At 43.5% G+C, this 26822-nt stretch overlaps 3 protein-coding genes across 8 annotated transcripts in view; 1 reads left to right on the top strand and 2 right to left on the bottom strand.

Moving 5' to 3' along the window:
- Positions 1-1926: 1926 nt before the first annotated feature.
- Positions 1927-10395, bottom strand: LOC132781063 (hydroxysteroid 11-beta-dehydrogenase 1-like protein). Of its 4 annotated transcripts, none has more exons than XM_067473469.1 (8): positions 10268-10395; positions 9100-9225; positions 8599-8729; positions 7254-7365; positions 6978-7069; positions 6734-6827; positions 6297-6462; positions 1927-2972 (listed from the first exon to the last, which is right to left on the bottom strand). In XM_067473469.1, exons 2-8 carry the CDS (start codon positions 9182-9184, stop codon positions 2789-2791), a joined length of 864 nt encoding a protein of 287 aa, XP_067329570.1. In that variant the 5' UTR covers positions 9185-9225; positions 10268-10395; the 3' UTR covers positions 1927-2788. The 4 variants fall into 4 exon arrangements, with proteins under 4 accessions (XP_067329570.1, XP_060640979.2, XP_067329569.1 ...); XM_060784996.2 differs by having other exon boundaries at positions 10247-10395; XM_067473468.1 differs by lacking the exon at positions 10268-10395 and having other exon boundaries at positions 9100-9478.
- Positions 10396-10697: 302 nt separating this feature from the next.
- MICOS13 (mitochondrial contact site and cristae organizing system subunit 13) lies at positions 10698-15553 on the top strand. Its single transcript, XM_060784983.2, has 4 exons — positions 10698-10802; positions 13982-14138; positions 15145-15196; positions 15322-15553. The coding sequence occupies exons 1-4, from the start codon at positions 10774-10776 to the stop codon at positions 15417-15419; spliced, it is 336 nt and encodes a 111-aa protein (XP_060640966.2). The 5' UTR covers positions 10698-10773; the 3' UTR covers positions 15420-15553.
- Positions 15554-17582: 2029 nt separating this feature from the next.
- LOC132781054 (scaffold attachment factor B1-like) overlaps positions 17583-26822 on the bottom strand; it is a 47040-nt gene continuing 37800 nt past the window's right edge. For 2 of the 3 annotated variants that reach the window (XM_060784981.2, XM_060784980.2), the window contains exons 18-21: positions 24140-24219; positions 20598-20698; positions 20228-20279; positions 17583-18050 (exon numbers count right to left, since the gene is read on the bottom strand). In XM_060784981.2, the coding sequence (XP_060640964.2) occupies positions 17921-18050; positions 20228-20279; positions 20598-20698; positions 24140-24219 (363 nt within the window). In that variant the 3' untranslated portion in view covers positions 17583-17920. The remainder of the gene's footprint in view (positions 18051-20227; positions 20280-20597; positions 20699-24139; positions 24220-26822) is intronic. The other variant, XM_060784982.2, reaches the window with a different exon arrangement.

Raw genomic sequence — 26822 nt, forward strand, 5'->3', positions numbered from 1 at the left:
CCCAGCTTCTGCCAACCTAGCAGTTTGACACCAATGCCCCCCCCCTCCAATGACATTGCAGGTTACAGCGAGCACCATGAACATGTCCAAGTGCCCTGCCAATGTCCTCCACAAACACCATACTGTCCACCACCCAAGTGAAATCATTCATACGGGGACAATTCCATCCTAAATATTGTGTGTTTCCTCCCAGTGTTTCTGACTCCCTCAATTAGTTGGAATTTGCATGACATGACCCTGCATGACTCTTCCTTAACCCTTTCCTATTCTTTTCTATGGCACGCAGCAAACAGAGGAATTGATCAGCAACTCAACATACTAGAGAGGTTTGAGGAAAATTGATCATGATTTCTAGGAGTTGTAGGTCCTGGGATGTATAGTTCACTTGCAATCTAAGAGCACTCTGAATTCCATCAACAATGGACCTGAAACTAACTTGGCACACAAAACCCCCATAACCAACAAAAAATACTGGAGGTCTTTGGAGGGATATATAGGAGCTGTAGTTCATCTACATCCAGAGTGCACTATGAACCCAAACACCGATGGATCTGTACCAAACTATTGATCTGGACTACACTTGACATACATACCCGATATGCCCAAATTTGAATACTGGTGGGTTTTGAGGGAAATTGGCCTGGACATTTTGGAGTTGTAGGTACTGGGATTTATAGTTCACCTGCAATCAGTGAGCATTCTGAACTCTATCAAAGATGGAATTGGACCGAACTTGGCACACAGAGTCCCCATGACCATGAAAAAAGTACTGGGGGTCTTTGGGGGACGTACTGGTGGAGCTTCTCGGGGTTAACCTGGCATGATGTGAGTTGTAGTTCACCCACAACCTTATGCATTTTGTACCATTAAAAATTGACTTTTTTAAAATAATGCGGGCGACACTGGGTACCCATGCTAGTAATGATTATAATGGCATTGGGACATTGGCAAAATAATAAAAAATAATGACATCAGTACATTGGTAAAATAGTAATAGGTTGAATGATAATAACAATGATGAAATTGGGACGTTATAATAACACGGCACAGAATAATAATAATAATAATAATAATAATAATAATAATAATAATGGTTTTTTTCTCCTATTTTGCCCTGGGCTTTTCTTTTTCTCGTTGGGTTATTAAAGTGTTTAGCTAGACCTTCTGCCAAAGGAAGAGGCTGCAACTGGGGTTTGCACATCCCAGATTTGGAGAAACAGCAAGTTCCTCGACCTCAAGGAGGAGAGAGGCTTCCCTCCAAACCAGCAGTAATGGGTTGTGCATCTATACTGTCTAATTAATGCAGTTTGGCACCACTTTAGCTGCTAAAGAATGATGGGAGTTCCCTGTAGTTCAGCAGAGACGGCGAAAGCTGCATCAATTCGACAGTGCGGACAATGGATGTATGGTGAATCGTGGTGTGAGTGGCTTGTGCGGCTGTGTCTTTCCTCCGAAAAGTCCACGTTTACAAACGGTGTAAATACAGGTGTTTTTTGATACTTACCTTGTCGATTTCCGTCCGTGATTTGTACCATTGTCGTTACTATTTCTGCTAATGGAGTACTTTCATGACGGCCAAACCTTCCTTTTGAAAATAGATTATATATATATATACATACACATACACACACACACACACACACACACACACACACACACACGAATCTATCTATCTATCTATCTATCTATCTATCTTCCTCACACCTATAACTCTTGACCGCTTCCACCCCATTCTGACACTTACACTCGAAAAGAAGAGTTCGAAACAGTGACTTCAGTGGAAAGAAAAGAGAATAAAAGCACACTTCTCCACTTCCTGCTCTCATTTCCATTTTTTTTTTCACTTCAAAAATGCATTTGAATCTTCCAGATTTCAGGTCTGTATAGTAGATTCTCAGTTACACAGAACACTCAAGTAACCAGTGATCATGATTTTAAGTAAAACGTCCTGTATTAAAGGGGGTGGACTGGGTGGTCCTTGGGGGTCCCTTCTGACTCTGATTCTATAGTCCTATTTTTCTCTGTGAGGTTGGATGGCCGTCTGTCAGGAGGGGTCAGATTGAGTCTTCCTGCATTGATGGGATTGAACTGGGTGGCCCCTGAAGACCCCCTCCAGCTCTAGAATTCTATTAGTATATAGCCCCTTTTCCCCATGAATCTGCTCATGTCTGTTAGTTGGATGGCCATCTGTTGGGAGGGATTGGATTGTGTCTTCTTGTATTCATGGGGTTGGACTGGGTGGCCCTTGAAGACCCAGGTCTATGATTCTATCAGTCTATAGCCCTTTCCCCTTGGGATCTCTATGGTCCTATAATCCTATAAATCAGTGGTTCTCAACCTTGGGTCCCCAGATGTTTTTGGCCTACAATTCCCAAAAATCCTAACAGCCGGTAAACTGGCTGGGATTTCTGGGAGTTGTAGGCCCAAAACATCTGGGGACCCAAGGTTGAGAAGCACTGCTATAGCTGTATGTCGCTCCATGAACCTGTGCACGGCTATGAGGTTGGATGGTCCTGTCAGGAGGAATCGGATCGTGCCTTTGTTTGAATTGATGGGGTCGGACTTGGGGTCTATATACCCCTATTGCCCTCTGTGAACCTGCTCATGTCTATGAGGCTGGGTGGCCATCTGTCGTGAGGGATCAAAGAGTGTCTTCCTACGTTCATGGGGATCTATAGAATATGGGGTTTTGGTAGTCCTATTTCTCCATGAACCTGCTCGTGTCTGTACAAGGGACGGTCCTCTGTCGGGAAGGATCCTACATTGAGGGGAGGGGTTCTCTTCAGGTCTAGGCGCTGGCGGTCTGGTTGACATAGCTGCTGCGGATGAGGGCGTCAGGAAAGAAGTCACGGAACAGAAACATCATCTGCACTGTCCAGGGATAGAAGATCTCCTGTGCCCGGGTGGCTCCGCCTTTCACGATGGACAGTGCAGCCTCCGAGGCCGGAGCAGCCGTTATGGTCACCTTGCCCCTGGGACACAACAAGCACAAAGGAAGGCCACAATGGGGGGAGGGTGTCTTTCATTCAATAAGGGAGCCCCTTGGTTTGGCTTGGAGAGGAGAAAGTTAAAGGGGGAAACCAGACTGCAACTCCCAGCAGTCCTCTTGATTGATTGATTTATCTACCTACCTATATAGCTCTATTTAATCTATCTTATCTTGCTGGGAGTTGCAGTCCAGGAATAGGAAATTGGAAATATGCAGGGATTGGGATGCTCACAAAGAAATCCATGGAGAAGAATGCTTGCTGCTTGGAAGCGGTGCATTTAGATCATCCTCCTCTCCTAAAGGACCTGGTCTAGGGGATGCTGGGAGCTATAGTCCAAAAGAGAGTGTGGATATTCTATTTATTGTGCGTTTTCTTTGCCAGGGGGAGTCGTCTTTTTATAATGTATGATAATAATACTATTATTATGATAATATGTATTACTATCATCATCTAAGGCAGGTATGGGCAAACCCAGGCCCGGGGACCAGATGCGGCCCCTTGGGCTCTTTTCTCAGCCCCCCCCCCCCCACACTATCTTATCCTTCGTTCTTCCTCCTTCCCTTCCTTTTTCTCCTTTCCTGACATACTTTTCTTTCCTTCCTCCCTCTTTCCCTCCTTCCCTTACCTCCCTCTTTTTTCCTCCCTCCCTCCCTCCTTCCTTCTCTTTCATCCTTCCTTTCATACCTCTCTCCCTTCTCTCTTTCCTCCCTCCCGTTCGTCTTCCTCCCTCTCTCTCCATTCCCTTCCACCCTTTCGTCCTTTTTTCCTTCCTTCTCTTTTTCCTTCCTCCTTCTCTTCACCTCTTTGTCCTTCCTTCTCTCTTCCCTCCCTTCCTTCCATCCATCCTACCCATCCACTCTTTTGTCCTTCCTTCCCTCCCTCCCTCCTTCTCTCTTCCTTTCCTCCTTCCCTTCCCCCCTTTCATCCTTCCTTCTCTCTTCCCTCCCTTCCTTCCATCCATCCTACCCATCCACTCTTTTGTCCTTCCATCCTTCCTTCTCTCTTCCTTTCCTCCTTCCCTTCCCCCCTTTCGTCCTTCCTTCTCTCTTCCCTCCCTTCCTTTCATCCATCCTACCCATCCACTCTTTTGTCTTTCCTTCCTTCCCTCTTCCTTTCCTCCTTCCCTTCCCCCCTTCATCCTTCCTTCTCTCTTCCCTCCCTTCCTTTCATCCATCCTACCCATCCACTCTTTTGTCTTTCCTTCCTTCCCTCTTCCTTTCCTCCTTCCCTTCCCCCCTTCATCCTTCCTTCTCTCTTCCCTCCCTTCCTTTCATCCATCCTACCCATCCACTCTTTTGTTCTTCCTTCCTTCCTTCCCTCCCTCCTTCTCTCTTCCTTTCCTCCTTCCCTTCCCCCCATTCGTCCTTCCTTCTCTCTTTCCTCCCTTCCTGCCTTCCATCCATCCTACCCACCCACTCTTTTGTCCTTCCTTCCTTCCCTCTTCCCTCTCTCCCTCCCATTCATCCTTTTCTTCCACTCTTTTGTCCTTCCTTCCCTCCTTCTTTCTTCCTTTCCTCCTTCCCTCCCTTCTACACTTTTGTCCTTCCCTACCTTCTCTTTCTTTCCTCCTTCCCTTCTTGCTTCGTTTCTTTCCCCCTTTCTTCCTTCTCCCCTTTCTTCCTTTTCCCCTCCTTCCTTCCCTTCCACCTTTCCTTCTCTCTTTCCTTCCTCCTTCCCTTCCTTGCTTCCTTTCTTTCCACCATTTCGTCCTTCCTTCCTTCTCTTTCCTTCCTCCTTTCCTCCCTTCCTTCCCTTCCACCCTTTCATCCTTTCTTCTCTCTTCCCTTCCTTCTTCCCTTCCTTCCCTTCCACTCTTTTGTCCTTCCTTCCTTCTCTCTTTTCTTCCTCCTTCCCTCCCTCCCTTCTTTCCATCCTCCTCTTCCACCCTTTCATTATTCACTCCTTCCCTCCCTTTTCTCTTTCCTCCCTCCTTCCCTCTTTCTCCTTTCATCCTTCTTCCATCTCTCTTTTCTTCCTTCTTCCCCTCCTTCCTTCCATCACTGGGCAGCTGCCAGCATGCGGCCCTCAAGTTAGAAAGTCTGCCTATGCCTGATCTAAGGTATAATATAATATATCTGTCAGTGTATTATTATTACATAATAATAATAAGTTCAATGTATTATCATGATTTAAGGTATAAATAATATTTATAAGCCAGTATGTATTATTGTTACATAACAATATAATAAATTTCATATATTATAATCTGGTATTATAATGTATTATTATTAAGTAATAATAATAATAATAATAATAATAATAATAAGTATTACTTTCATCATCTAAGGTATTATCCATAATATATCTGTCAGTGTATTATTTCATAATTATAAGAAATATTGTGTATTATCAGAATCATCTAAGGTATTATAATATAATATTAAAGGCCCCTGGTGGTGCAGCAGGTTAAGCTGCTGAACTTGTTGGCGGTTTGAATCCAGGGAGCTGGGTGAGCTCCCCTCTTAGGCCAGCTTCTGCCAACCTAGCAGTTCGAAAACATGTGAGTAGATGAATAGCTACCGCTCCGGCAGGAAGATCAATAGCGGCGGGAAGGTAACAACACTCCATGCAGTCATGCTGGCCACATGACCTTGGAGGTGTTTATGGACAACACCAGCTCTTTGGCTTAGAAATGGAGATGAGCACCACCTCCCAGAGTCGGACACAACTAGTCTTAATGTAAGGGAAAACGTTACCTTTTTTAACAATATGTATTATTATCATCATCTATACAGTAGTACTAACATATTAAATATAATACTACCTATAATATATAATAATATAGAATGATACTATTTTATTATTGTATATTTGCATATTTGAAGTTGTAATGTATTAATTGTGAGCTGTTTGAGTCTCCGTATGGAGAGATAAATAAATAAATAAGAAAATATTGTTAAGTATTACTATATATTATGATATGGCATATATTATATTATTATATTATAGGATAAATATATTATTACATTATAGTATTATTATAGTAGAGTATTATATATTAGGATATTATCTCTTCCAACTCTCTATCCATCCATCCAATGGGGTTGGACTAGATGGTCCTTGGGGGTCTCTTCCAATTCTAGGATTCTCTCTCTCTCTCTCTCTCTATATATATATATCTATTTATTTATCTATCTATCTAATGGGGTGGACTAGATGGCTCTTGGGGTCTCTTCTTACTCTAGGATTCTATCTATCTATCTATCTATCTATCTATCTATCTATCTATCTATCTATCTGAGGGAGCTGGACCGGATGGCCCTTGGTGGTTCCTTCTGACTCTAGGACCATTTGCCTGAAACTCACTTCGTTTTGCTGATGGCCGACTCGGTGTCGATGAGGCCCAGGAAGCAGAGTGTGATGCTGATCTCTTTCTGCTGCATGACCAGTTCGTGGCGCAAGGAGCCAAAGAAGCCCTCCAGGGCAAACTTGGTGGCCGAGTAAGGAGCCACGAAGGGGGTGGACACTCTTCCTGAGAGGGAAAAAATACTAAATACTGCATCAAAGTGGAGGAGGTTATTCTTTGTGCTTTGCTTAGAAGAATAACCTAGTGAAGCGATTAAGGAAGGATGAGAGAAGGGGACAGGAGAGCCATGTCTCCATCTTTGAAGGAAGGAAGGAAGGAAGGAAGGAAGGAAGGAAGGAAGTCCCATGGAGGAGGACGGGACAAGCCTTGTTTCCTTGCATTGGCTAATTGGTGGCCGGTCTCTGGGAGCAGTAGTTTCCCAAGGGCACTCACTCACCTGTCAGGGAAGAGACCACCACTAGTGAACCCTTGCTCTCTGCCAAGGGAGGGAGAGCCACCGAGGCGAGGGCCACATAGCTGAAGAAGTTCACCTGGAAGGGAGAGGAATATTAATATTAATAATAATATTAGTAATAATAATAATTGTAATAATAATTCTGTTGGGTGGATTTGGATTGTGCCTTCCAGAAGGGGGATGGACTGGATGGCCTTTGGAGGGCCCTCCCAAATCCCAGCCGCACCTGCATGAGCCAACGCAGATGGTCCATGTCTCCAGCCCACATCTCAAAAGGGCTCGATCCGTCATGGTTGAGGACCACAAAATCCAGGCCCCCTAAAAAAAGAAGGATGGGAAAGAAAAGCAGATTTGTCATTGGCAGAAAGCGATGAAAAAACAGGTCCAACTTGTTATCCCAATTCATCCATACAGTGTGAACCTAAGGGTTAGTTAGAATCGCGTAGAAGTACTGCACTTTGACATCACTTGGGAGTTGTAGTTTTGGGGTTTGAGGACCCACCGAGTTCCTCCAAGGCAAAATGGACCAGCTTTTCTGGCTCTGCGGAAGAAGCCATATCTGCGACGAAGTAGACGGCCTTCTTGGCTCCCAGCTCCAGGCATTTGGCCATCACCTGGACAAAAGCAAAAGGAACAACCACCATTTATGGACTTCTTCAACCGGGAGAAATCCAGCCATGTGCGATAGGGATGGTTCCTAGTACAATTGGTTCGCTGTACCATCCATGGCTTGAAAGTATTTCTGAAAAACCCCAAAATTCAACCTTAGTTTTGCCATTTTATGCGTATTGTTCACCACTGCATATAATGGGAGTTGAGCATCCATGGATTTGGGGATCCACGAGGGTCCTAATACCCAATGCAAACAGATATTGGTATCCATGGGGGTCCTGGAATTGGATCCAATCAGGTATTGGTATCCATAGGGGCCCTAGGACCTAACCCAACCAGAGACTGGTATTTATGGGGGTCCTGGAATCAGACCCAATCAGGTATTGGTATCCATAGGAACCCTAGAACACAACCCAACCAGATATTGGTATTCCTGGGAACCCTAGAACCCAATCCAACCGGATATCAATAGCCACAGGGACCTAGAACCCAACTCAAATAGACTTTGGTATCTATTGGAGCTCTAGAACCCAACCCAACTGTCACACAGCAGGGCTGGAAAGGCGCCTTTAAACCAATCTCACACCCCAGAGCTCAGTTATAAGCAAAGCAGTTTCTTAAGGTATAAATGTAGCTTCAGCAAAAATGATAAGAAGTCAATACAAAATATAATCCATGTAACACAAGGCACTTAGGAAGACTTGGAAGCAATAATCCACGAGACCAGAATGTAAGCAAGATCTTTAAACTGGACTCTTGAAAGAACACAGCAACCGAGAAGATCAAAAGTACATGGCAGCTATACCCAAGATCCAAAAATACATGAATCCATGAAACCACTTGATTCTTGAAGCAATACAGGAAACCAGGAAAACACTTGATTCTTAGAACATGAGTCCATGAACCCCATCCATGAGAGGAACGAGAGAGAGGAACTTAGAGCATGTTAATTCTATCCAAACGTTGATTCCTCTAAAGGCCTTAGAACTAAGCCAACCAGACATAGGTATCCACTGGGTTCCTAGAACCCAACACGAACATTAATATCTAAGGCGGTCCTAGGACCAAACCTAACTAAACATAGGTATTCTTGGGAGTCCTCAAACCAGACGCAATCCGGTACTGGAATCCATGGGGGCCTTAGAACCAGATATTGGTATGCATGGAGGCTCTAGAACTCAACCCAAGCTCTATCTTTCCCCAATCCCAGACTTTGAATCTGGATGTGTTCTCACTTTCTGCAGCATGGCCTCCCTCCGGGCGGTGAGGACAATTTGTGCCCCGAACCGGGCGTAATGGTAGGCCATTTGTTCCCCGATCCCATCGCTGGCGCCAGTCAAGAGAACCCGGGCCCCGGAAAGGCTGTCTGGGAGAGAAAAAGAAATACGGCCAAAGGGGAAAGTAGAGTACCGTATACACTTGAGTATAAGCCAAGATTTTCAGCCCTTTTTTAGCCTGAAAATGCCCCCCATCGGCTTATACTCAAGTGGTCCTGGTGGGAAGTCATGGGATTGAAATATGCCCTTGTTTCAGCCCCACGACTTCCCGCCAAGATCCTCACCTCTTCACCCAGCAGGGTTGATACTTGTTTATATACGGTATTTTGCCTGCCAACAAGTGTCGGCCTTCATTGAGTCTTAGAGTTGGCAGGGAAACCCATGGGCTGTGCCAGGCAGGCGGGGTACACAATCCGAACCCTCCCAACAGATGGCCACCCGTTCCTCTGCAGCTCCTACCTGGCTCGAAGGTGTCTCTCCAGGAGAAGGCCACCCAAACAGCTGCGATGCCAAGGACCGAGAGCAGAAGCCCAGCGGCCCTCATCTCCCTTCTCTCCAAGTGTCACCACAAATAGATATTCAAGCCTGAAAATGATGGCAAGGGTCAGAAACGGATCAGGGGATACAAAGGGCGGGTGCCTCCCACGCCCTGCAGGCCAACGGGTGTGTTTTGAGGAGAGAGAGAGTCGCTGAACTGGGACTCAGCTCCATGGAAGACTGCCAAAAGGAGCCCCTTCCGCACTGATTGTATAATGTAGCTTGGAACTGCGTTACATGGATTGCGTAGACTCATAGAATGCAGTCTAACTGTATGATAGGAGTCAACATTGACCATACAATGCATTGAGCTGCATTATAGGACTTTACACTGACAATAGAATATACTGAACTACATTATAGGAATCTACACTGGCCATATAATGCATTGAACTGCATTACTGGACTCTACGCTGATAGTAGAATGCACTGAACTACATTATAAGAATCTACTCTCATGCAGTCTAACTATGCATTATAGGGTCTACACTTACCATATAATGTATTGAACTATGTAACAGGAGACTACACTCACCACAGAATATACTGAACTGCATTATAGGACTCTACACTGACCATAGAATGTATTGAACTGTACTATAGGACTTTACATTGAACATAGAATGCATTAAGCCAGTGCTTCTCAACCTGTGGGTCCCCAGGTGTTTTGGCCTACAACTCCCAGAAATCCCAGCCAGTTTGCTAGCTGTTAGGATTTCTGGGAGTTGAAGGCCCAAACATCTGGGGACCCACAGGTTGAGAACCACTGCTTAAGCTATATTTTGGGACTCTACGCTGACCATAGAATGCATTGAGCTGCAATATAGGGTCTACACTTTGCACAGAATGCACTGAACTGTACAAGAGAGAGTACACCCACTATATAATGCATCGAACTGCATGATAGGCGTCTATATTGCATTATTTGGCAGTGTAGATTCGCCCTCAAGGCCTCAGGAAACACTTAACAGAAAACCCAAAACGCAGAAACCTGTCTATATAAGATCAACATGAACGAGTTAATCATAACGCCATATTTCTACTTTATGGTATAAAGAATTTTAAATACTTTAAAATTCAATAGCTGCACCGAAATTCTGGATTCTCCTCCTTGTTTACAAAAAGTTTAACAGAAGACTGAAAACGATGTTATCCCAGGAAGACTGGCACGACCTTAAACGTGGCACGACCTTAAGGAAGTAGGGAACAGAGTGGACAGAGTGGGGGAAAACATGATTCCGCTCGCGCATGCGCACGGCAACCTCCCTGCTCATGCGCACAACGGGCCCATTGGTTACCGTTAGAACAAGAAACATAATAAAAAGCCTTCATGTTTTGAGGGAATGTTGCCTCGCCCTACACTCATTCAGTTTCATTCAATTCACATTAAGTTCAATTTCCTATAGTTGGTGAAAAAGAAAGAAAAAGCCCCCGCCCTCCCTCTCAGGAACAATGGCGGCCTCCATTTCTCTCAACCGCGGCAGTTCCCGAAAAGTCTCGCGAGAGTAGGTCAGCCAATGGGCTTTTGCTGCAGGGGGGAAAAACCGGTGCGGGCGGGCGCTTTGCTGCCCTTGGGCCGGCGAAGGCGTTGCTGTCATGGCGTCTCGCTTCGTCCCTGTGATCAAGTGAGTCGGGAGGGCGGTTTTCTAGATTCATAATCAGGAAAGAAGGGCTCAATGCAATGGGATCTTGGCATCAGTAGTCTGGCAGGCCTTGCAAAACTACAGCACCCAAGCTTTAATGGCAAGAGGGTTGCACTAGATGGCCCTTCCAACTGTAATGCTCTGCGTTTGAAATATTGCAATCCCAAATCTCTTTGAAATAGTGGAATCCAATTCTCTTTTGGGAAACTGTTACCATTATTGCAATCTAAGGCCTCTTCTGTACTGCCATACAATCCAGATTATCAAATCCGATAATCCACATCATCTACTTTGAACTGGATTATATGAGTCTACACTGCCTGATAATCCGGTTCAAAGCAGGTAATCTGGATTTTGTATGGCAGTGTAGAAAGGGCCGAAGTCTTTGCTTTGAACTGTTTTGAAGGTTGTATTCCAAGTATCTTATTTTAGAATGCTAATAATATAATATAACATATTGTACATACATATTATATTGTATTGTCCAAGGCTTTCATGGCTGGAATCACTAGGTTCTTGTAGGTTTTTTCGGGCTATAGGGCCATGTTCTAGAGGCATTTCTCCTGACGTTTCGCCTGCATCTATGGCAAGCATCTTCAGAGGTAGTGAGGTCTGTTGGAATTAGGACAATGGGTTTATATATCTGTGGAATGGCTGGGGTGGGGCAAAGAGCTCTCTGCTGAAGCTAGGTGTGAATGTTTCAGCTGACCACCTTCATTAGCATTTGAAGGCCTGGCTGAGCCTGGGAAAATGTTCTGTTGAGAGGTATTAAGATGTGCCTGGTTGTTTCCTCTCTGCTGTTTTGCTGTTGCAATTTTGGAGTTTTTTTAATACTGGTAGCCAGATTTTGTTCATTTTCATGGTCTCCTCCTTTTTGTTGAAATTGTCCACATGCTTGTGGATTTCAATGGCTTCTCAGTGTAGTCTGACATGGTGGTTGAATCTGAAAATGAACAAAATCTGGCTACCAGTATTAAAAACTCTTTAAAAACTCATTTAAAACAGCTGGAATGTGTCCAGAGGAGGGCGACTAAAATGATCAAGGGTCTGGAGAGCAAGCCCTATGAGAAGCGGCTTAAAGAGCTGGGCATGGTTAGCCTGAAGAAGAGAAGGCTGAGAGGAGACATGATAGCCATGTATAAATATGTGAGAGGAAGTCATAGGGAGCAAGCTTGTTTTCTGCTTCCTTGGAGACTAGGACGCGGAACAATGGCTTCAAACTACAAGAAAGGAGATTCCATCTGAACATGAGAAAGAACTTCCTGACTGTGAAAGCTGTTCAGCAGTGGAACTCTCTGCCTTGGAGTGTAGTAGAGGCTCCTTCTTTGGAAGCTTTTAAACAGAGGCTGGATGGCCATCTCTCAGGGGTGCTTTGAATACAATATTCCTTCTTCTTGGCAGGGGGCTGGACTGGACTGGATGGCCCACGAGGTCTTTTCCAACTCTATGATTTTATGACATAAACACAGACTGGGCCACAGCAACCCATGGCAGGGGACAGCTAGTATTATAATATAATGTAATACAATATAGTACTAATGATAAAACAGTAGAATAATTGTATATTATATATTATATGTAATATTACTAATAATATTGCAGGGGCAGAAGTCTCTTTGTTTTGAACTGTTTTGAAGGTTGTATTCCAAGTATCGTATTTTGGAATGCTCATGAGATATGTATATATATCTATATAAATAAAAATGTAATGTTCGTTCATAATCCAAATTATCTATTTAATAATAATATTTTTTCTATACTATACCTTTGGGCCTTTCCAGACAGGCCCTTTATCCCATGATCTGATCCCAGGTTTTTGGTTTATATGAGTCTGCACTGCCAGCTAATCTCGGATAAACAGAAAACCTGGGATCAGATTCTGGGATACAGTTTTTAACTGTAGGCACTTAGGACTCTTCCGCACAGCCATATAACCTAGGATATCAAGTCAGAAAATCCCACAATATCTGCTTTGAACTGGGTTGTCTGAGCCCAGTTCTATATATTCCAGTTCAAAGCAGATAATATGGGATTTTATTTAGCTGTGTGGAAGGGACCTCAGTTAACTCTCAAGCAACAGGCAACAATGGAAAATAATATTTTAAAGAAAACATTAAAATACATGTAGAATGTTTTTGTCTTAGTTAATGTGTTATTACTAATTCATGTATACTGCATTTCAATAGGAATATCAAGTCAATACTATACAGAGTTTATCAATTGCATATTTATTTATTTACTACAATTGATCCCCCACCCTTCTCAAACCGAAGGGGACTCTGGGCGGCCTTACAACAGGTAGCAATTCAATGCCATACACATAAACAAAGACAATTAAAATCCAAGCAGTTTAAAATATGAATTAAAATCACACCATCCAAATCATAATCCAAGGCCGTTCCATTTATCTGTCACATTAATTCGTGGTCACTTATGCACTGCTCCCATTGCTGGTCAAAGGTTTGGTTCCAAAGCCATGTGTAAGTTTTTTTCATTAAGGTCAGGAGGGAGGGGGCTGACCTGATTCTATTGGGGAGTTCCATAGCCGAGGGGCCACCACTGAGCAGGCCCTGTCTCTCATCCCCACCAGTTGCGCCTGAGATGGAGGTGGGACCGAGAGCAGGGCCTCCCTGGAACATTTTAGCCTCTGTGATGGTTCATAGAGGGAGATAAATGTGGATAGGTAAGCTGGGCCAGAACTGTTAGGGCTTTATAGGCCAAAGCCAGCACTTTGAATTGTGCTCGGTAGCGAACTGGCAGCTAGTGGAGCTGACGCAGCAGCGGGGTTGTATGCTCCCTGTACCCTGCTCTGGTGAGAAATCTGGCTGCCACCCGTTGGACCACTTGAACCTTCCAAACAGTCTTCAAAGGCAACCCCACATAGAGCATGTCGCAGTAGTCTATTTAGGAAGTAACAAGAGCATGGACTACCATGGCCAAGTCCGACTTCCTAGGGTACATGTGCAGTCGGCGCACAAGTTTTAATTGTACGAATGCTCCCCTGGCCACCACCGAGACCTGGTGTTCCAGGCTCAGCAATGAGTCCAGGATCACTCCCAAGATGAAAACCTGCGTAGTGAAATCAGTATTGATATTGAAATGCTGAGTCTACTTTCTTTTTCTGTTCCTTTACAATCTATGCTTTGTTTGTATCTATGCAGGTTCCTGCTCAAAGGAGGCTTAGCGGGAGGCTCCATCTATGTGGTCTATAGCCAAGGGCTCCTTGGTGGAGGGGAGGAAGGGGCCCAGGCCCTCCACAAGGCCAAAGAGGCCCTCCCACCGGCCCTGGAGGAGTGGGCCAAGTATTTTGGCTGGCAGGTGAGCCCCTTGGGATGGGGGCCTTGGCTGGGGCAAAGGGGAGAACTGAGGTCTCATTCGTCACACCACCCCCACCTCCCTCAGGATGGCAAAGAAAAGGCTTTATGAAGGAACAGAGTATCTGCAGCTTAGGAGAAACATGCATCAGGCAGATATTTTTTCTTTTAATATTTATGTGTTGGGTAATTCCATGCTTACGTTGCTGTTAGTTTTTTTTTTTTCCATGTTGTGACTCTGTATGTTTTGATGTTGTTGCTTGGAAACTGCCCTGAGTCCCCCCGGGGAGATAGAGTGGTATATAAATAAAAGTTTTATTATTATAATATTTATAGACAGCTGTAGAGTTGGAAGACTGTAGGACCCTAGAGTTGGAAGACATAGAGAATGAAAGTTGAAAGATGGAGGGTTTTTTTTGTCATGTTAGGAGCGACTTGAGAAACAGCAAGTCGCTTTTGGTGTGAGAGAATTAGCCGTCTGCAAGGACGTTGCCCAGGGGACGCCCGGATGTTTTTTGATGTTTTACCATCCTTGTGGGAGGCTTCTCTCATGTCCCTGCAATGGGGAGCTGGAGCTGATAGAGGGAGCTCATCCATGCTCTCCCTGGATTCGAACCTGTGCCACTGGGGGCGCCGTATAGATATAGAGTTAGAAGAGATAGATTTTAAAATCCTAGAGTTGGAAGATCATAGAATCCTAGTTGGAAGAGATAGATATATGGAAGACCACAGAATCCTAGTTGGAAGAGATAGGTAGATGGAAGATCCAAGAATCCTAGAGTTGGAAGAGATAGATAGAAGATCAAAGACAGACAGATAGGTGGAAGATCAAAGAATCCTAGACTTGGAAGAGTTAGACCCAACTCAAGCTCTCCCAACAGATGGACATTTTCCCTGTGCTTGAAAGCCTCCCGTATTTGCCTACAGATCTCCCTTGGGCTGTCTGAGATGCATTAATTTCTTTTTGGAACCCTTTTCCTAGCTTGTGTTTGTGTTCTCTTTTTACCCAGTTCCCAGCCATCCCCAAGACCGACTTTTCCCTCTGCAACGCCTGGAACTCGGGTGAGGATCTGTTGTTTATTTATAGGAGAGACATTGGGGCAGATCACCTTGGCCCCAGATTTGTTGAGGGAGGTGGCCTTTAGGTTATAAGGAAATGTATCACTTTGCTTCTGATTTTTCTATAGGGGTCCGGACAGTCATCGGCGGCCTCTCAGTGGCCCCCACGCGGGCCAGCGAATATACCCAGTACGGCTGGAAGTACATGAAGGATCTTGTGAAATGACACCTGCAATAAAACCCTCTGTCTGGTCCCCAAGAGGCAGAATGGCTGAAATAGAGACTTTGAAAGAGCCCTGCCTGCGTTTGATGCACTAGCGGTCTTCCATTAAATAATAAAATCATCCGTTCTTCCACAAAGCCTCAGTTGTCTTTTCTTTGCAGAGCTGGAGTCCAAGTGGTCCTGCTTATTCTCTCCAAAAAAGAGACTGTAGTAGGATCGGCAATAAATGTTATCTAGGACTAAGGAAGACTATGAAAAATTCCTGATCCATTGCTAGAAAACAGCACCTTCTAGTGGCCAATCCCAGGTATTAAGTATAAATAAATATTTTCCTGATGTATTCCATGATTTCAAAACAGCACCCCTAGAGGTCAATTTCAAGGACTAAGCCTATCTACATATAATAAAAGTGAAAATGTGTGTGTGTGTGGCTGGGGTGTCCACTTACACAGACAGTCTCCCTCTTCCACGAATAGCTATAGCTCCCACTGCTCAGGAGACACCAATGGCCCTCCCTCCGATGACACTGCAGGTTATAGTGAACGCTGTGAACATGTCCTCCAGAAACGCCATCCTGCCCACCACCCAAGTGAAAGCTTTCATTCAGGGACAATTCCATCCTAGATTGTTTTTCCTCCACCACAGGCATTCCAGGGTTTTTGACTCTCAACATTGGTGTGGAATTTGCATGACATCACCCACTGCCTCTCCCTATTCTTTTATGTGGCACACAGCAAACAGGAATTAATCAGCAAGTGAGCATACTAGTGAAGTTTGGGGAGAATTCACCATGACTACTAGGAGTTGTAGGGACTGGGATATATAGCTCACCTGCAATCTAATAGCAGTCTGAACTCACCCAGTGATGGATCTGGAACTCACTTGGCACACAGAACCCCTATGACCAGCAAACAATACTGAAGGTCTTTGGAGGGATTAAGAGTTGTTCACTATGAACCCAAGCGATGGATCTGGATCAATCTTGGCATGAATACCTGATAGGCCCAAATTCGAATACTGGTGGGTTAAGAGGGGGATTGGCATGGACATTTTGGAGTTGTAGGTACTGGGATTTATAGTTCACCTGCAAGCTAAGAGCCCCCTGACCCCCACCAAAGATGGAATTCAAGCCATCTTGGCACACAGAACCCTCATGACCAGCAAAAAATACTGGAAAATTCACCTTGATTTGGGGGGAGTTGTAGTTCACTTACATCCAGACAGCACTGTGAACCCAGACACTGGTTGATCTGGACCAAACTTGGCACACATTCCCGATATGCCGAAAATTGATTATTGGAGGGATTTGGGGGGAACTGATCTTCCTTTTTTGGGAGTTGTTCACCCATCAGTGAAACTGTGACCTCCACTAATGGACCTGGACCACACTTGACACACAGAACCCCCATGACTAACTCAACCTACTGGAGGGGTTTGAGGGGACTGACTCAATATAGTGGGAGTTATTTACCCTACAGCCAGAGAGCATACTGAACTCTACTGATGAAGCGTCTACAGCAAACCTGCTCAACATAACAAGTACTCATGGAGTTTATCAGGGTTAACCAGGCATGATGGGAGTTGTAGTTCACCCACAACCTTATGCATTTCGTACAATTAAAAATATGACTTTTTCAAATAACCCAGGCAATGCCAGGTACCCAAGCTAATGTATAAATACATGCCATTTACCTGATGGTTAGAAAACAGCACCCTCTAGATCAGTGGTTCTCAACCTTTGGGTCCTCAGATGTTTTGGCCTTCAATTCCCATAAATCCTAATGGCTGGTAAACTAGCTGGGATTTCTGGGAGTTGTAGTCCAAAACTCCTGGGGACTCACAAGTTGAGAACCACAGGTCTAGAGGTCAATTCCAGGTACTAATCCTATATTCCGGATACACAAAACAACACCCTTAAGAGGTCAATCCCAGGTACTGCACAGATGTTTTAATTGCTCTGTAGAAAGACCTATAATAGATGTTTAGGACTAAAGAAGAGTTATGATGGAATGTTCCTTAAAGAAGAGACATTCTTTCTGCTAACCAAAAAGTTTCTGTCTTTGGAAAACGCAATTGATCATGTTTCTCACCTTTCCTTGCTGCAACTCGCCTGCTGTGCCCGGCCGGTTTTGCCCAAGAATATACAATCCGAAGGTTATGACCAGGTCTCTGTAAACTTGTTTTTATTTTATAGAAAATGGAATGCCTTTCTAAAAGAAACACAGATTCTTTTTATTTTAAACAAGGGCAAAAGGGGAAGGAAGGAATGGATGCGGCACGGACAGGGACACATTACCCAGAAATGGCTGCTTCACATGTCAAGTGAGATGGAAGTAAACATAAAAACAGTCACAGTCAGTGGTTCACCGAGGAGTTGTGTGTGTGTGTGTGTGTGTTTGTCTCGGTTTCCTTCTTTCTGTTGCCATTTGTACAGTTTAGGAGAAGGGGAGTGGGGTGGGGGAAAGCCCCCCCCAACAAAAGACCTCATAAAACAGTGAAAACATTCAGTAACGGCGGCTGAAGCGAGGGTCGCTGGGACGGTCCCCTCGGTCTTGTGCCGAGAAGCCTTCACCTCGGGTCTCCCCTCTGGGCGACGATGGGCCTGATGGGTCACTCGGCAGGAAGCCTCCACGCCTAGAAAAAGAGGAGGAAAAGGGGTTTCAGGGGGTGCTTGGCCTCATAGTTTCCCTGGAACCAAATGAGGAGACCGATATTACTAATTTCAGGGAATTATCGTCATCAGAAGGATGGTCACCCAGTGGGCTTTCTTCCATTCTAATAAACACTCTCTCCATATAAACGTCTCTGGGAAATGGGGCACTGGAATTAGAGTGCCTCGATCTGTCAATTGATGGCGCCTCACAACCAAAGGAATACGGTACTTAGAAATAGGTTACTGTGAGTTTTCCAGGCTCCCTGACCATGTTCCAGAATCATTCTCTCCTGACATTTTGCCCACATCTATAGCAGGCATCCTTAGAGGTTGTGAGGGCTGTTGGGAACTAGGCAAGTGGGGTTTATATATCTGTCGAATGTCCAGGGTGGGAGAAAGAACTCTTGTCTTTTGGAAGAAAGTGTGAATGTTGCAATTGATGAGCTTGATTAGCATTGAATGTCCTTGCAGCTTCAGAGCTGGCTGCTTCCTGCCTGTGGGAATCCTAATCAATCCACAAAGTAAATCAGCAATTGGGCCATACAGTTTACAGACAATCTACACACAAATACCTACATAAAAATGCCAACCATCACCCAAGTCAAAAAATAAACACAATTAAAGCCCTGGCAGGCCGTGTAAAATGAATATATGAACCCTCCCCTCCTCCAAGGTGAATTGAACCACTTAAACTGGGTTCTGCAGCCCAATGGAGGCTTCACCACAGTCATCAGAAGAGCTGCAAGAACAAGAACAAGACACGAGAGTCAAGACAAAGATCCAGCTAGAGGAAAAGGATTCTTACCATACATCAAGGGAACCACCGACCGCATAGGGAAGCTGAGGAAGAAACACAACCTAAATCCGTTGCTGGCCTGCGCGAGCGCAGGGAATACCAATGGTGTGAACAACAGGCCTACCACGCGGGGAAAATGCTGGACCACCCTAACAACCACCATGTCAGACGACACAGAGAAGCCACTGAAATCCACAAGCATGTGGACAATTTCAACAGAAAGGAGGAAACCATGAAAATGAACAAAATCTGGCGACCAGTACTAAAAAAACTCTAAAATCAGGACAGTAAATAAAGAACGACACTCAAACAACAGCGGAATTCCAGACAGGAAACAATCAAGGCGAGCTAACACCTCCGAACAAAGGATTCCCCTATGCAGGAAGCAGCCTGGCTTTGAAGCTGCAAAGCCATTGAATGCTAATCAAGGTGGCCAATTGCAACATTCACACTTGTCTCAAGCAGACAAAGAGTTCTTTCTCCCGCCCTGGACATTATTCCACAAATACGTATATAAACCTCACTTGCCTGGTTTCCAACAGATCTCACAACTCCCTGCCATAGATTGGGGTGAAACACCAGGAGAGAATGCTTCTGGAACATGGCCAGACAGCTCGGAAAACTCCCCAGTAACCCAGTGATTCCGGCCAAGAAAGACTTTGACAATACTTCGAAACGGCTTGACAGTTCCCTACCTTCCAAGTCCCTTAGGGATTTATGGCAGTAAAACTCTCAAAGAAAGGAAACATATCTATCTTTCTTAAAGGACTAGACTGTAGTCCCTCCCAGCTCTAGGAATCTATGATTCCACCATCTATCCATCCATGTATCTGTCTGTCTGTCCATTCATGATGCATCCACCCTGTATACATCCATCCATTATGTCTGTCTTGCCTATCTTGCATCCTTCCATCTACTGTACCTTGCATATATCCCCTATACATCTATCCATCATATAACTATCTATCTTGCACCTTCCATCCATTTTACATCCATCCTGTATACATCTATCCATCCAATAATCTGTCTGTCCATTTTTCTTGCATCTATCCTGTATACATCTATCCACCCATCATCTATATACTTATCTTGCAACCTTCCATCCATGCTGTATACATCTATCGATCCATCTTTTACCTATCCCTCCTTCCATCTATGTAGCACGCATCCTGTATCTGTCCATGTTCCATCTACCTACTCAAAGACCTGCTGTTCTTCATAAAGCCTAAGGAGGACACCAATCTTAACTTCTCCGGAGCCTTCTCAGGCCCCAAATAGAGGAGCAAGGCCAAGATGGATTTGGGATCTTCCCCATGTTAAATGCAAGTTTATAATAATCCTGCATGGAGGTTTCTTTCTTACCCAGACATCCTGCCACGATAACTGACACGAGCCCGTCTTCCTCTGCCCCTGCCTAGGGAAAAAAATGGGACACTTTAAAATGGCTGTATGGCCATCTGCTGGGAAGACTCTGATGGTGCTTTTCTTGCTTGGCAGAAGGGGGTTGGGGTAGATGGCCTTTAACATCTCTCCTAACTCTATTATAGCCCAGTTTCTCTTCATGAACCATCTAATGTCAATGAAGCTGGATGGTCATCTGTGTCTTTGTGTGGCCCCAGAAACAGAGGATCTGCCACATGATTCATGTAATCTTCAGAACCAAGGTCCAAATGGGGGGGATCTACAGTGTCTGACCTATGCCACGATAATAAATGTGTCAGAAAATCATCACCTCGCCATCGTTCAGGATCCCGCCCCAGGGATCCGCCATCATCGCTGCCACTTTGCCAGGAACGGTCCTCAAATTTTCGATCCCCCCAATCGCGTCCATCTCTGAAAAATGAGAGCAAGAAAACATCGTTCAGGAATCCTAGAATCATATAGAGTTGGAAGCGGCCAAGTGGACCATCCAGTCCAACCCTTTTCTTCCACAATGCAGGAAAAATACAACCAAAACACCCCGACCGATGGCCATCCAGCCTCTGTGTAAAAGCTTTCAAGGGAGGAACCTCCATTGGACTCCGAGGCAGAGTTCCATTGTTGAACAGCTCAGGAAGTTCTTCGTAATGTTTAGGTGGGATCTTCATTCTTTTCCTTAGAACCCATGGGTTAAATCTTTCACCAGGGCAGCGGAAAGGAAGTCTCCTCCCACTTCCTTATGATAGCCTTTTAGATATTTAAACATGGCCATAATGCCTCCTTTCAACCTTCTCTTCATCAGGTAAACAGATTCAGCTCTTTAAGCCGCTTCTCGGAGGGATTATTCATGGTCTCCAGACCTTTGAACATTCCAGTCAGCCTCCTCTGTACATTGTCAATATCCCTCTTGAATTGCTTTGTCCAGAACTCGATACAGGATTGCTATTCCAGGTGAAGTCTGTCCAAGACAGAAGAGAAGGGCACCACGACTTCCCTAAATCCAGACACTGTCCTATTGATGCAGCCTAGAATTGCATTGGCTTTTTTTCCCCCGTTGCTGCATCACTGTTGACTCATGTTCAACTTGTGGTCCACTAAAACGCCGAAATCCCTTTCGCATTTACTGTTGTTGAGCCAGGCATGTATTTGTGCATTTTGTTCTCTGTGAAGTATGCTCTCTGTGAAGTATGCTACATTGTTGAAATCTATTTTTGTTAGCTTTATCATCTGTAAAGGTTCTTTTGGATCCAGATCCTGTCTTCTGGAGTCTTAGCTCTGTCTCCCAAGTTTGGAGTCATCTGCAAACTTGATAAGGAGGACCTCTAAACCTTCATTCAAACCATTCATTAAAATGTTGAACAGCCCTGAAAGGCCCAGGAAAAGAACCTCTTTATGGCACCCAACTAGTTCGTTCTACCAAGGATAAAGAAGAGGTCCCATTGTTGGGTTTGGTTGCTTAACCAATGACAAAACCACCCTGCAGGAATATTATCCAGCCCACATTTTATTCATTTGTTTGCAATATCAAAATCTGTTCCATCCACAGCATTCCCTGCATCAACCATTTGCTTGCAACCCTATCAAAAAAAGAGATAAGTCTGGCATGACTTGTTTTTGAGAAATCCATGCCAACTCTAAGGGATCACAGCCTTCTTCTCTTAAGTGATGACAGATGGCCTCCTTCATTATCCTCTCCAGAATCTTTCCAGGTATCAATGTCAAGCAACTGGACACAGTTTGGAAAGTTCCTGTGTTTCTTAAAGTAAATAATCCAGATTTACTAGATCCTTACTCTCACTTCCGAGACCATTAGTAGGGCTCCCTAAAAGTGTATTATTTTCCCCATTATTCTATTTATTTATTTACAGTACTTACATTCCACCATTCTCAAAGGGGACTCAGGGTGGATCACAGAACTCACATATACAGCAAACATTCAATCCCGATTATACAATGACAAGACAGACATCAGATAGAGGTATATATATGTTTTTTCCTCATCATTCAGCATCTTTTGGAGACTGTGCTCAATTTCGGCCATGGGGGGGGGTCGCTTCATCTCCTTGCAGAAGATCTTTCTTTTGTTTGTAAACTTTCCTCCTAACGCATGCCTAAAATACCTCCCTGCTTAATGCGGTTCCTATTCATCTACTCACATTGGTGTTTTCGATTTGTTAGGTGGGTGAAGAGCTGGGCTGAAGGTCAAGAGCTCAACCTGACCCAGCAGAACGCTGTCTTTGGAATCACCAAACGCAGCAATGCCCAAACACAAATCAAGGAACATGAAAGACACTGCATAGTAATTCAACCAGGGAAGTCAGCCATAGCAAAGCACCTGATGAACTAATCTGGACACAGCATATTATTGGAGAACTCAGAAATGCTGGACCACTCTGACAACCACCATGTCAGATGACACAGAGAAGCCATTGAAATCCACAAGCATGTGGACAATTTCAACAGTAAGGAAGAAACCGTGAATATGAACACAATCTGGCTACCAGTATTAAAAAAAATTCTAAAATCAGGACAGTAAATAAAGAGCAACACTAAAAAACAGAGGAATTCCAGGCAAGGATCAATCAAGGCCAGTTAACACCTCCCAACAAAGGATTCCCTCACGTAGGAAGCAACCATTCTTTGAAGCTGCAAGGCCATTCAATGCTAATCAAGGTGGCCAATTACGACATTCACACTTGCGTCAAACAGACAAGAGTTCTTTCTCCCACCCTGGACATCATTCCACAGGTATATAAACCCCACTTGTCTAGTTTCCAACAGACCTCACAATCTCTGATGATACCTGCCATAGATGTGGGTAAAATATCAGGAGAGAATGCTTCTGAAACTTGGCCAGACAAGCCAGAAAACTCAGAGCAACACAGTGAATCTGGCCATTAAAGCCTTCGACAACACATAAATACAATATTATATCATAAGAACAGCCATATAGCATCAAAAAGCATGAGTGTGCTTTAGCCCTTCCTATTTTATAGATGTTAAACACGGAGGAACTGTCTCATTTCCTTTCAGGAAAGCTGCCTTTAAAACATCAATTTGTTACATGGCATTTTCAAGAGTAGAGTTTTGATCCGGGCATCATTGAGGCCTGGGGCATCGAACTCATTTTCGTGGACGGGCCCATCCGCCTTATGGTTGCTGCTGAATCCATGGAGGGAGAATCCAGGGAGACAGGCGGCCAACTATAATTTTTGCAATATAGTAGTCAGCGTTCTTTAGTTTTTGCCTAGTTAGGGTTCACCAATGTTATGGAACGACAACTCCCATTCCTTTTTATTAACGGGATGCTGGGAGTTGCAACCCAACAGCCCTGTTGGCTCTGAGTACATGGACGAATGAGAGAGATACCACTCATGCAGGGACAAATGACAGGAAACTAGAAGGTTTTATTAGCATGCAGTAAAGATCAATTACTCTGATGTATGGCGACAGGCGTAAATCAAACCTAGACCATCAGAGGATTTGTGAGTTTTATGACCCTGATTACATTATATACCTGTATTGACTTGAATCTAATGCACACAATTTTCAAAATTAACCTGACAGCATCCTATCTTTGTGTCGAAATTCCTGACTAAACAGAACCAACGGCAGCCTCCCAGAGGTTCCTGGATCACAACTCCCATTCGGTCTAGTTATGATGTGGAATGCAGGAGTCACAGCCCAGCCTCTGAAGGAGAGCCCAAAAAAAGGACACGGAGGGATGGATTCGGCCAGCAGGCCTCATGTTTGACACGTGACGTTGGGTCTTCCCGGCCTCACGATGGGATTCTAAGTGGGATGAAGACATCCCTATCGCTATGACCCACAGTCCCCTCTGCCTTGCACACTCACCTTCCTTCGCTCACACGCCTGTCAGAGCCATAGCTGCTCCATCCATCCCGAGAATCCCGGTGGCGCTCATCTGTGTAATGCTGGTGGGGGGAAAGGAGGCCGCCGTCAAGGGAACAACCAATTACACTTTGAAAAAGGACCCAGGAGGGCCACATCATGGAGACATTGGGGCATTTTTCCTCTCTGGAGGAGGCCCTTTCCTGCAGAGCATCCAACACCGCACGAAGTGTCAAAGAACATGGCAGAGTTTCCCCAGCCCTTCCAAGCCCAACAAACCTCCTCCAAAATACATCTCAAAACAATGCACGCAGAAAGGATGCTGTACCAATTTATAAGGGGCATCAAATCATCTTGGGCCATTTGCCGCCTGGCTTTGAAAACAAGAGTGCCCTCTTTTTTGATTTACAGAAATGGATCTGTGCTCTTCTACTACAGCCCACGTGAAAAGCAGTGAGAATCCCTATATGTTCAAATGAGGAAAATGGCAAGATATGCCAACTGTAGGAGAGTTTGGACTGTAAAGATGCAGAAAATAAGAGAAATGGATAGGTTACTGTCAAGAGGTAAGTCTTCCAACACCTTCTAAGAAGAACGGAAACATTTTTGCCAATATATATCTTTTGTTTCAGGTATTTCAATATATTTATCTTATCATATATGCTTTTATGGCTGCAGTTTAACTGTGTGTTTTTAAAAAAATAATTTTATTGAAATTATTTAAACAATCAGAACGAAGAAGTGAGAACAATACCATTATAGAAAAGAAAAAAAATAGAAATAGAAAAACAGAGATACCAGGAAAGAAAAAAATAACAAATGAAAAAATGACTTCCATTCCACCTTCTTGGCTAGTGTCTCTTCTTTTATTCTAAACCTTTAGAATTGAAATGTTTATTTTAACTGCTAATTCTTCAAATTATCCATAGTCGTGAAAGAGACCCCAATTTGTTCTTTTAAAGATATTTCCCATATACTTCTTCAGTAAAAATGTCAATTCGTCCATATCTTTTATTTCTCTTATTTTATCCAACCACAATTCTGTGGGTGGGTTTTGTTCTTGTTTCCATCCCTTCGCAAAAACAATTCTGGCAGCTGTCGAGATAAAGGTAAAAAGTTTATCTTCCTCCTCACTCAACTGTAAATCTGAGTCAGTAAAACCTAAGAGATAGTATTCTTGTTTTTTTTTTTAAAAAAAATCCCCTTTTAAGATTTTTTGTGTCTCTTCATGAATTTTTGTCCAAAACTTAGATGCTATTTTGCAAGTCCACCACATATGAAAGAAAGAACCAAGCTGATCATTTCCAACATTTGTCCGATAGGTTTTTATACATATGGGCCAATTGTTTAGGTGTGGAATACCATCTGTGAAACATTTTAACCAGTTCTCTTTTAGGTCCATAGCATATGTATACTTCAATTTTTTGTTCCACATTTGTTCCCACTCTCTTATTTGAATTGGTCTTTTTAAATTTTGTGCCCATTTAATCATGCAGGATTTAACCTGTTCTTTTTCAGTTAACCATGTAAGTAATATGTTATAACTTTTTGATATTACTTTCTTTTCCAGTTTTAATATCTTATCCCATGTTGATTCTTCCCAACTAAACCCCAGCTTTTTGTTTTGGTTACAATAGTCTTTGATCTGTAGATAATGCTACCATGTAATGTTAGAAAATGTCTTTTTTAAATCTTCATGGGATTTCATATTATTTGAATTTTTAATTAATATATCTCTATATAACTTGGCCATTTTCGCCATCCCAAAAGTCTTCTCTGGTGGGCCTCCATAGGGAAGACCCATAATGGAGTTTTATTATAAAGATATATTTTATATTTTTGCCAGACTTTTAGCAGTGATGCTCTAACAAAGTTGTTCCTGAAGTTTTTTCCTTTACTTCTCTGTCATACCACAAATAGGCATGCCAGCCTACTCTCAAATCATTCCCTTCTAGATTTAGGTATAATTCTTTATCTAGTAATATCCAGTCCTTAATCCACAGCAAGGCGCATGTGTCATGATATGCTTTTAAATCCGGGAGTCCCAAACCTCCTCTAGTTTTCTTATCTATTAAGTTGGTATATTTTATTCTCGGTCTCTTTCCTAGCCATATAAATTTTAACAGATCTTTCTTCCATTTTGCGAAAAAACCCTTGACTTCTAATAATTGGTAAATTCTGGAATAAAAACATTAATTTTGGCAAAATATTCATTTTTATTAAGGAAATACGTCCCATTAATGATAACTTCAAAAATTTCCAATTTTGTAAATCCTTCTGTATTTTTTTCCAGAGCATTTCATAATTATTTTTTATTAATTGTCCGTTCTTGGCCATTATCCATACTCCTAAATATTTAAATTTATTTATAATTTCTAAACCTGTTAATTCTTTAATCACGTCTTCTTTCTTCTTCTCTACATTCTTAGTCAATTTTTTTGTTTTTGTCATATTTATCTTAAATCCCGATACCATCCCAAAATCTTTTATCTTTTGAATCAATTTTTGTATATTTTCACATGGATCTTCAACTATTCCTAAAACATCATCAGCAAATGCCCGTACTTTATACTCATGTTTACCAATTTTTGCTCCTTGAATCGTCTGGTCTTCTCTTATACATTTCATTAGTGGTTCTAGCGACATTATAAATATTAATGGGGATAATGGATATCCCTATTGTGTC

This window comes from Anolis sagrei, chromosome X, assembly GCF_037176765.1.
Source record: "Anolis sagrei isolate rAnoSag1 chromosome X, rAnoSag1.mat, whole genome shotgun sequence".
Lineage (NCBI taxonomy): Eukaryota > Metazoa > Chordata > Lepidosauria > Squamata > Dactyloidae > Anolis > Anolis sagrei.

Bases quoted from the DNA above. Each gene is read 5' to 3' on its own strand.
- MICOS13 (XM_060784983.2), top strand. From the start codon at position 10,774: ATGGCGTCTCGCTTCGTCCCTGTGATCAA. The intron at 10,803-13,981 runs GTGAGTCGGGAG...GTATCTATGCAG, and splicing joins CGCTTCGTCCCTGTGATCAA to GTTCCTGCTCAAAGGAGGCT. The intron at 14,139-15,144 runs GTGAGCCCCTTG...CTTTTTACCCAG, and splicing joins CCAAGTATTTTGGCTGGCAG to TTCCCAGCCATCCCCAAGAC.
- LOC132781063 (XM_067473469.1), bottom strand. From the start codon at position 9,184: ATGAGGGCCGCTGGGCTTCTGCTCTCGGTCCTTGGCATCGCAGCTGTT. The intron at 6,463-6,733 runs GTGAGTGAGTGC...TTTCCCTCTCAG, and splicing joins GGTGGTCTCTTCCCTGACAG to GAAGAGTGTCCACCCCCTTC. The intron at 2,973-6,296 runs GTGAGTTTCAGG...GTTGTGTCCCAG, and splicing joins TCGGCCATCAGCAAAACGAA to GGGCAAGGTGACCATAACGG.